The 9,869-nt window shown below is 58.4% G+C and overlaps 1 protein-coding gene across 1 annotated transcript in view; it reads left to right on the top strand.

Annotated features, from left to right (window-relative positions):
- Positions 1–1,336: 1,336 nt before the first annotated feature.
- MAP1S (microtubule associated protein 1S) overlaps positions 1,337–9,869 on the top strand; it is a gene marked incomplete at its 5' end in the record, with an annotated part of 32,908 nt that continues 24,375 nt past the window's right edge. Inside the window, 4 exon segments of the mRNA XM_027771280.1 lie at positions 1,337–1,438; positions 2,679–2,761; positions 4,384–4,524; positions 7,494–9,846. Of these exon segments, the coding sequence (XP_027627081.1) occupies positions 1,337–1,438; positions 2,679–2,761; positions 4,384–4,524; positions 7,494–9,846 (2,679 nt within the window).

The raw sequence follows: 9,869 nt of genomic DNA, 5'->3' as shown, positions 1-9,869 counted from the left end.
GGGGACTCGCACGATTGGGCAACGGTTCCGTTTCCCGCCCGCCGGGCCCGTTTTTTGGAGGAAGGGCGGGGGCGCTTCAAATCCCCATAGCTCAGCAGCTTGGACGCCCTGGAGGGAGGAGCAAACAGGGGGCGCCTCGGCCTGCAGCCCCGGGGCCCACTTTCCATTGCTGTAGAAGCTGCTGCTAATTGGGGTGTGGGCGGGCGTGGCCTGCCCCGGGGGGGGATTTGGCACCCAGCGAGGTGAGTCACGCGTGCACCTGCGAGGTTTCACCTGCAGCTACTTGGCAGGGTGGGCCGGGCGGGCGGGTGTGGTGCATCTATGCACCGGGAGGGCTGTCATTCCCCATCCCCATCCCTCGGGACGCCTGCACCTTGCATTCCAAAAAAAAGGCATGGAAGCAACACGCCTCGGTTCCTGCGCTTGCAAAATGTACCCTGAGCACCTTCTGTGTGCCAGGCCTCCTGCCAGCCAGGCGCAGGGACATAGCTGGGATGAGAGGCTCGTCCCCGCCCACACAGGACTCCCAGTCCCGTGGGGGATGGACCCAGAAGAGCGAGGAGAGGGAACACGTTTTGAGCTGGCCTGGTGTCAAGAGCACTCCTAAAGATGGATGCAAATGGCTGTCAGTCTGAGCATGTCGAGTGTGAAGGGGAGAAACATGGGGGAAGGGCCCCTGGCCCTGGGAACAGGTGGTGAGGCAGGGGTAAGGGACTCCAGGCCGTGGGAACAGCTGGTGCAAAGACCCAAACTTGGATCGTGCCTAACAGAGCAGAGGGGCAGCGAGGAGGGGGAGGTCGAGGGGACAGGGCTATTCAGGAGGTGGGGGCTTTGTGGCTGGTGTCCCGAGGCTTGTCTGTAAAATACTGAAACTTGGAGCCAGCAGGGAGCATAGTGGTTAAGGTGCTGGACTCATACAGAGCTGACTAAGGTTCGAGTCCCAGACCCGGCGGCTTGAAACTCATGCCTACCCAAAATCGCAAGAACAGAATGGAGGAGAAGGGATTGTGGCCTGGCCATCTCCCCTGGGGGCTGATTTCTCGCTTTCTCTGTCTCTGTTTCTCTTTGTCTCTCCAGTGGGTGCACGCACCCTATAGCAAAAAAAGAAACTCTTAAAAAAAAAAAAAAAAAGCTAAGGTGGCCTTTGTTTCCCAGACTCGGCCACAGTGTGAGAGCCAAGGGTGTTGAGGGGTTCTGCCTCTCCAAGCTGCAGCAAGTGAGAGGGGAGAGAGGCCGGGGCGGCCCCCCCATCCACCAAGCACTGGTTATTGTAGTGTTCTGGGAGCTGGGGGTCCTGGCTGAACTGTCCTCCCCTCACTGCCCACTCTGGCACTAGGGATCCGATCGTGGGACGTCGATCCTGGCATCTGCAGTATCGACAAACAGCTCAAGCTCTTTGTATCCGGGCATTCCACCACCTTCTCCAGCCTCGTGAAAGGTGAGGCTGGGGTCCCCTGTGTCCCTGCTGCTCGCCTTCTGCTTGTTCGCTGGGCCAGTGCCCAGGCAGAGGTGAGCCCTGGCCCAGCGATCACTCCCTCCGTCCTGCACAATCTCCAAACCGGGAGATTGTGGTTTTTAATCCTGTTTTACAGATGAGGAAACTGTGGTATCCAAGAGGCGGGGAACTTTGGGGTTGGTGTGTTGAGTGGAAGAAAGGACCCCAGCTATGGCCCTGCGGAGGGGGGGGCGGGGGGGCACAGAACATCTGGAAAAGGGCGGGGCACTGAGCAGACCCCAGAGGATGGAATGTGAGCCCTTATATGAACAGACCAAGTCTGGCTCCCGGCTGTGACCTCTGCACCCAGCCAGGTAGTTGAGGAGTGAGATCTAGGGAAGCCCCACCCAGCGCAAGGCTCCCCGAGGATTCTGGGGTGTCCCCAGGCAAACGGAGCAGCTGCTGGGTGGGGCCTGCGCATAGTACACTACCCCTCCTGCTCCTGCTGACCAGGCCGCTTCAGGAGGGGAAGGAAGGAAATGTCCCTAGTCTCATTGTCCCAGCGCATCCTGGTGGCTTCCTGACCCCTCCAGGAGCAAGGGGGGCAGGGCTGGGAATCCTGTCTCCATTGTGCGACTTCGGCAGCCTCTTCCCCTCTCTGTGCCTTGGTTTCCCGGCTTGAATGGGGCAGTGTCCGTGTGGGAGAAGCAGAATGCTAAGTATGATAAAGAATGCCCAGCGCCCACGGGCTATTGTCCCTTCCGATTCAGGGCCTGGGTCTCTGTGTTTGAAACCATCTGTGTTTGGAACTGGGCTCTTCTCCAAGAAGGAAGACCTGCGCGGCCCCGCCCCTCGCGCGGCCCCGCCCCTCATGCACCTGCTCACGGCTCAGTCCAGCCTCCTCTGGCTTTTAGCTTTATTGAGCCCTTCTCTCCAGCATGCATTCGTTGGCTGTCTCTGAGCTCAGGCTCCCGTCTGTCAAATGGGTACAGCCTTTTAGATGTGACACTGCCATCCCCCACGGTGCCAGCCGCTGCCAGTCAGGCCCCGCCCACCTCTTTCTGGTTACTGCCGTTTTCAGGTCGGGTCCTGCCCGTGGACCCTGTGCCATGAACTAGTTCCCAGGTGACCCCCGGGCAGGTTCCTGAGAGCCTCGTGCTATCTGAGGGTCCCATGGCAGGGGGAGACGAGGTTTCACGCCAGGACAGCCTGACCTCAAGTGACCGTCTCATTTCCCCCGTAGGCCAGCGGAGTTTCCACCACCGCGGGGACACCCTGGAGACCCTGGTCCTCCTGAACCCATCGCACAAGTCCCTGTGTGACGAGGTAGGGAGTGGGTGGTGCCCTGGAGGACGTGGGTGGCTGTCCTGATCTCCGTGTTCCCTGCGTCATGCTGCCTGAAACAGTCTCCTCGAGACACCCGGCCCCGGCACCTCCTCCTCCAGACCTTCAGCTTCGGTTTCTTCCCTCCTCCAGAGTGGGGGCACAAAAAAAAAAAAAAAAAGCTGGAATTGAGCCCCGGGTGAAGGCAGGGGATCCACATGGCTAGCTGTGTAGTTCGAGGCCTGCAAAACACTCAGCCATCTGTGCAGTTCGAGGCCTGCAAAACACTCAGCCATCTGTGTGCATGTGTGCCCCAAATCCCGAGAGGAGAGTGGAGAAGGGATTGTGGGCTGGCCCTGCCCCATTGGTGTGCTTTCTCTCTCTCTCTCCCTCTCTCTTCCTCCCTCTCTCTGTCTCTGTCTCTGGCGAGCACACGTGCCCTATAGGAAATTGAAAACAAAAGGCTGGATTTGGGGTGAAGGGGTGGGTGAGCTGTCGCAGCTGAAGCCCCAGGCCTGCGTGCTGGAGGGGAGAGCAGGTGAGAGGGCAGGATCCCACAGGTGTTCGTGTCCTGAGGGTTCTCGCTGGCTGGGCCAGTTCTTGTCTGAGCTGACTCAAATTCTTCTGGCTTGTGGGCCTGTCTGCCTGTCTCCTATGTATAAAATAAAAATAAATGGAGCCCTAGGGCACCCCACTACAGACTCTCTTACAGGTTGCTTCCTTTGATTTAAAATGTTGCCTTTTGTGGCTAGCAGGTGACGTGGTTAGGGTGCTGAACTCTCACGTGGCTGGTCACAGTTCAAGTCCTGGACCTGGCAGCTTGCTTTCTCTCCCTCCCTTTTTTTTATTTTTTCAGAGAGTTTTTTGCTATAGGGCACATGCACTTGCCAGAAAGACAGAGAGAGCCAGACAGAAAGCAAGAAATCACCCCCCAGGGGGGATGGCCACGCCGCAATCCCTTCTCCTCCATTCTCCCCTCGGGATCTTGGGCACGCACGCACACGTGCCTGGCGTGAGTTTGAAGCCACTGGGTCTGGGACTCAAAACATAGTTGACTACGTGGGAGTCCGCGACACACCATTATGCCATCTGCTGGTCCCTAAGACCTCTTTTTTAAAGAGTTATTTTAATTTAACTTTATTATTATTAATTTCCAGTTTGATTAGAGAGAGACAGAGAAAGAGAGAGAAGGGAAGTGAGAAAGAAAGCCACTGGGTCCGGGACTTGAAGCGCAATCGACCTTGTGGGAGTCCTGCGCCTTTAACCACCACACCACCTGTTGGCCCCCAAAAGCCTCTTTTTAATTTAAAAAAAAAAAAAAAAAAAAAAAAAAAGTTGCCTTTGGTTTAATCCAGGGTCTCTCAGTCTGGAGGAGACCGAGCCGGACACAGATACCCTCAGCCTTGTGGGATCAGGGTTGGACCAGAGGGAGAGACAGGCAGAGAGGGCTTTCTGGAGGAGACGGCATCGGAACCAGGCATCTGTGGGAAGAACGGGAGTTTGCCAGGAGGCAGGACCCAGCGGGAGGCCCCGAGGCTGCCCGTGGGGTGGGCACAGGTGGTTCCGTGTAGATTCAGGGTCAGGGAGTCACTGGGTGGATCACGAACGCTCTCCCCTCTCCCCAGCTCCGGAACCTTCTGCTGGACCCCACCCCTCACAAGCTGCTGGTACTGGCTGGGCCCTGTCTGGAGAAAACGGGGGAGCTGTTGCTCCAGACGGGGGGCTTCTCTCCCTACCACTTCCTCCAGGTGCTGAAGGACAAGGAGGTAAGTCGCATCCCCAGCTCTGGATCCTGACTCATCCCCACTGAGCTGCAAGGCCCCAGCACCCTGCTATCTTCCCTGCCTCGGTTTCCCCTCCTGCGTGCCTCCTGGTCATCAGGGGTCAGTCCCATCATCTAGGAAGGGTACCATGTGAGGCTGAGCCTGTAGGTCAGCAGATGGCCTCAGGGCACGTGCACTCACCAGAGAGAGACAGAGACAGATAGAGAGAAGCAGAAAATGAGAAAGCAAGCCACCAGGCCCGGGACTTGAACCGGGGTTGGCCCTGTGGGAGTCCAGCGCCTTAGCCACCACGCCACCTGCTGGCCCCTACAGATGCTCTTACAGAGGAAGGGAGACAGTAGGGCTAACGGCCATCCAGAGCAAAGCAAGGATCGAGTTTTGTTAGTTTGTTTTAATTTTATTTATCTATCTTGTTTGGAGAGGTTTTTTTTGGCTATAGGGCATGTGTATGCTCGCTAGAAAGACAGAGAGAGACAGAAAGCGAGAAATCACCCCCAGGGGGAATGGCCACGCCGCAATCCCTTCTCCTCCATTCTCCTCCATTCTCCTCTCGGGATCTTGGGCACGCATGCACACGTGCCCGGCGTGAGTTTAAGCCACCGGGTCTGGGACTCGAACTGCGGTCGACTACATGGGAGTCCAGCGACATAGCCATTATGTCAACTGCTGATCCTTTATTTATTTATTTATTTTAATTGAACCAGGGAGAGAGAGAGAGAGAAAGTGAGAAAGCAAGCCACCATGTCCAGGACTGGAGTGACGTTGGCCACATGGGGAGTGCAGCATCCTTAACCACCACGCCACCTACTGGCCCCTTATTTGTTTATAGTTTTTTTAAAAAAGAATTTAATTTATGGGGACCAGCAGGTGGCGTGGTGGTTAAGACGCTGGACACTCCCACATGGCTGACCACAATTGGACTCCTGGACCTGGTGGCTTGCTTTCTCACTTTCTTTCTCTCTGTATGTCTCTCTCTGGTCAAATTAAAATAAGTGAATGAATCAATAAAATTACATAATTCATTTTTCAATTTGAACAGAGAGAAAGAGAGAGAGAGAGAAAAACCCAGCCGGCAGATCCAGGACTCAAACTACAGTCGGCAGTGTGAGAGTCCAGTGCCTTAACCACCATGCCACCTGCCAGGCCCTATTTTTTTGTTTATCATAGGATCTGTGTGCTCCCCAGAGAGAAATAGCAAGAGAGAGAGAGAGAGTGAGAAAGCAAGCAACCACACCCAGGAGTTGAACTGCAGTCGGCCATGTGGAAGCCCAGTACCCTAGCCACTGTTCCACCTGCTGTTCCAACTTTTTTAAGAGGTTTTTATTATAGGGATCCTGAGCTCGCAAGAAAGAGACAGAAAACGAGAAATCACCCCCTGGGAGGATAGCCATGCCGCAGTCCCTTCTCTTGGGATCTTGGGCACGCACACACACGTACCCAGCATGAGTTTTAGCCACCAGGTCCCGGACTCGAACCGTGGTCGACTACTTGGGAGTCCAGTGATGTAGCCCTTATGCCAATTGCTATTATGCCAATTGCTGGTCCCAGCCCTTTTTTTTTTCTTTTTAAAGAGTTATTCATTCAATTTTATTAGTAGTTGTTATTAATTTTTAATTTGATTGGGGGTAGAGGGGAGTGAGAAAGCAAGCTACCAGGTCCGGGACTCAAACTGCAGTCGGCCATGTGGGACTCCAGTACCTTAACCACCACGCCACCTGCCGGCCCCCCTTCCCTCTTTATTTCAGGCTCCTGAACATCTGTCTCCTTGGAATTCCATGAGAGATCTCAGAGAATATCAGGCTGAGAGAGAAATCATTTTGAATTTAACAAGATGGAGCCAGTCGGGAACCAGCAATTAGCGTAATGGCTATGTCGCTGGACTCCCACATAGTCGACCACAGTTCGCGTCCCGGACCCGGTGGCTTAAACTCACGCCAGGCGCGTGTGTGTGCATGCCCAAGATCCTGAGAGGAGAATGGAGGAGAAGGGATTGCGGCGTGGCCATCCCCCCTTGGGGGTGATTTCTCGCTTTCTATCTCTCTGTCTCTTTCTGTCTGGCGAGCACACGTGCCCTATAGCAAAAACCTCTCCAAAAAACAAAAGGGAGTTAAAGTATGAGTTTATTTTGGTATAAAAAAATTACGAATTTGGGGCCAGCAGATGGCGTGGTGGTTAAGGTACTGGATTCCCACGTGGCTGACAGCGGTTTGAGTCCCAGAAGCTTGAAAATAACACAAGGCATGTGTGTGCCCAAAATCCCTAGAGGAGAATGGAGGAGAAGGGATTGTGGCATGGCCATCCCCCCTGGAGGCTGAGTTCTTACTTTCCCATTCTCTGTCTTCAGTGGGCGTGCATGCCCTATGGCAAAAAAGAAAAAAAAAAAAAAAGCCATAGTATTTTCATAATATGCATTTTCCATAAACTCTTTCTTTTTTAAAAAAAAAATTTGAGAGACCAGCATTAGGCATAATGCCTATGTCGCTGGACTCCCATGTAGTCAACTGCAGTTCAAATCCCAGACCTGGTTAAACTTAAACTCACGCCAGGCATGTGTGCGTGCATGCCCAAGATCCCGAGAGGAGGATGGAGGAGAAGGGATTGCGGCGTGGCCATGCCCCCTGGGGGGTGATTTCTCACTTTCTGTCTCTCTGTCTCTCTCTGCCTTTCTGGCGAGCACACGCGCCCTATAACAAAAAATAATAAAAAAAAATAAAAAATAAACCTCTCCAAAAAAAAAAAAAAGAAAAGAGAGGGGAGGGGAGGGGAGGTGAAGCCAGACCACGGGGCCTTGGGGTCCTAGGAAGATCTGGGCTTTGTCCTGAGTCCCTAAGGGGCAGGAGCAAAGGACCCTCTCAGCCCCGGGAGGCAGGTCGGGATGTCCTCACCCCATCTTCCCAAGGAGCGCGGTGTCACCCAGCCCTGATGGCCCCTTCTCACTCCCGCACCTGCAGATCCATGACCTCCTGTCCTCCACGCCCCCTCCTTCGGACCCACCCACACTCACCATCACCTGCCCGACCTTCGGCAACTGGGCCGGGCTGGCCCCCGACGTGCCCGGCCTGCAAGGTGTGCTCCGGCTGCGGCTGAACCCTCCGGCTCAGCTGCCCACCTCCGAGGGCCTCCGCGAGTTCCTGAGCTACTTGAACGAGTCTCTGGAGCCACCGTCCCTGTTCGAGCTTCTGGAGCCTCCCTCTTCTGGGGGATTCCTGAGGATCCCCGAACCTTGCTGCTATATCTTCCCGGGGGGCCTCGGGGACGCCGCCTTCTTTGCCGTCAATGGCTTCACCGTGCTGGTCGACGGGGGTTCGAACCCCAAGTCGAGCTTCTGGAAGCTGGTGCGGCACCTGGACCGGGTGGACGCAGTGCTGGTGACCCACGCCGGGGCCGACAGCCTCCCGGGCCTCAATAGTTTACTAAGGCGCAAGCTGGCGGAGCGCCCGGAGGTGGCGGCCAACGGCTCCTTAAACGACAGGCTGCGACGGCTCATCTCGCCCAACCTGGGCGTGGTGTTCTTCAACGCCTGCGAGGCCGCGTCGCGCCTGGTGCGGGGCCAGGACGAGGCCGAGGTGGCGCTGGGGCTCCTGGCCCAGCTGGGCATCACGCCCCTGCCCCTGAGCCGTGGGCCGCTGCCCCCCAAGCCCATCGTGCTGTTCCAGAAGGTGGGCGTGGGCCGGCTGGACATGCACGTGCTCCAGCCGCCCTCCGCGGGCCCCGAACGCGCGTCGGCCTCGGTGTGCGTCCTGCTGGTGTGGCACCCCGCCGACCCCACCGAGAAGGTGCTGCGGGTGCTCTTCCCCGGCTGCACGCCCCCGGCCCGTCTCCTGGAAGGCCTGGCTCACCTGCAACATTTGAAGTTCTTGCGGGAGCCCGAAGTGACACCCCAGGATCTGGAGGGGCCCCGGCGGGCCGAGAGCAAAGAGAGTGTGGGCTCCCGGGACAGCTTGAGAAAGGACGGCCGGGCCTCGGCACCCAGCAGGCTTGCCCAGGAACGCCCCAGGGGGGCCCGGAAGGAGCCCCTGCGGGCCGAGGCCCCACGCAGGACGGAGAAGGACGCCAAGTCCGGTCCCCAGGAGGTGAAGAAGGACTCGCGAACCAGTGTTGCACGGACGCAGCCCCGGGAGGTGCGCCGGGTCCCCTCGGCTGCAGCCAACGTCAAGAAGGTGGGTGCCCCGGTGGCCCCTAAACTCCGCAAAGCGCCCAGCATGCCCAACCCGGGCTTCGGATCGGTGGAGAATGGACCCTGCAGTCTCCCGGCTTTGCCACACGGGGACACCAATCCGGTTGCGGCCTCTTGCAACTCGCCAGCCTCGCAGCTGGAGGCCACGCCCAGCCTGGACAGCAACCTGGAGCTGGGGCTGAGCCCGGCCGGGGACGAGAGCAGCTGCTTCGAGGAGAAGATGCTGCTGGTGTCCGACACCCCGCGGCCGCGCACGCCCTCGCCCACCGAGCGCGCCCCGAGTCCCACCGAGGGCAGCGGGAGGCTGTCTCTGAGCCCCCTGCGCAGCGGGGAGGCGGGGCCGGACACGTCCCCCACGGCGACCACGCCCACCGTGACCACGCCCTCGCTGCCTGCTGAGGTGGGCTCCCCGCACTCCACCGAGGTGGACGAGTCCCTGTCGGTGTCCTTTGAGCAGGTGCTGCCGCCTCCCCCCTCCGCCGGTGAGGCCGGCCTCAGCCTCCCCCTGCGAGGCCCCCGGGCGCGGCGCTCAGTCTCCCCGCACGACGTGGACCTGTGCCTGGTGTCGCCCTGCGAGTTCGAGCACCGCAAGGCAGTGCCCACGGCGCCCGCTTCCCCCGGCAGCTCCAACGACAGCAGCGCCCGGTCCCAGGAGCGGGCAGGGGTGCTGGGGGTGGAGGAGACGCCGCCCACCTCCATCAGCGAGTCCCTGCCCACCCTGTCGGACTCAGACCCCCTGCCCGCCATCCCCGGGGCTGCGGACTCGGACAACGACCTGGAGGGCTTGGGGGGTGCCCTCCACGATCCCCTGCCCGACCCCGTTAAGGTCCCCCCGCCACTGCCTGACCCACCCGGCATCTGCATGGTGGACCCAGAGATGGTACCCCCCAAGTCGGCGCGGCAGACTGAGAACCCAGGACCCTCCCGGAAGCCCGTGGCGCGTCCCAGCTCCGGCGGGACCGCCCCCAAAGCTGCTCCAGCAGCCGCGACCAAAGCCAAGGGGCTGGCCAGTGGGGACAGGGCCAGCCGGCCACTCAGCGCCCGCAGCGAGCCTAGTGACAAGGGAGGCCGGGCACCCCTCTCTCGAAAGCCCTCTGTCCCCAAGACCGCCACTCGAGCCCCGTCAGGTGAGTACCTGGGGCTGGACCCC

This window comes from Tupaia chinensis, unplaced genomic scaffold (assembly GCF_000334495.1).
Source record: "Tupaia chinensis unplaced genomic scaffold, TupChi_1.0 Scaffold000201_1, whole genome shotgun sequence".
NCBI lineage: Eukaryota > Metazoa > Chordata > Mammalia > Scandentia > Tupaiidae > Tupaia > Tupaia belangeri.
This window is presented reverse-complemented; position numbering and strand designations above follow the sequence as displayed.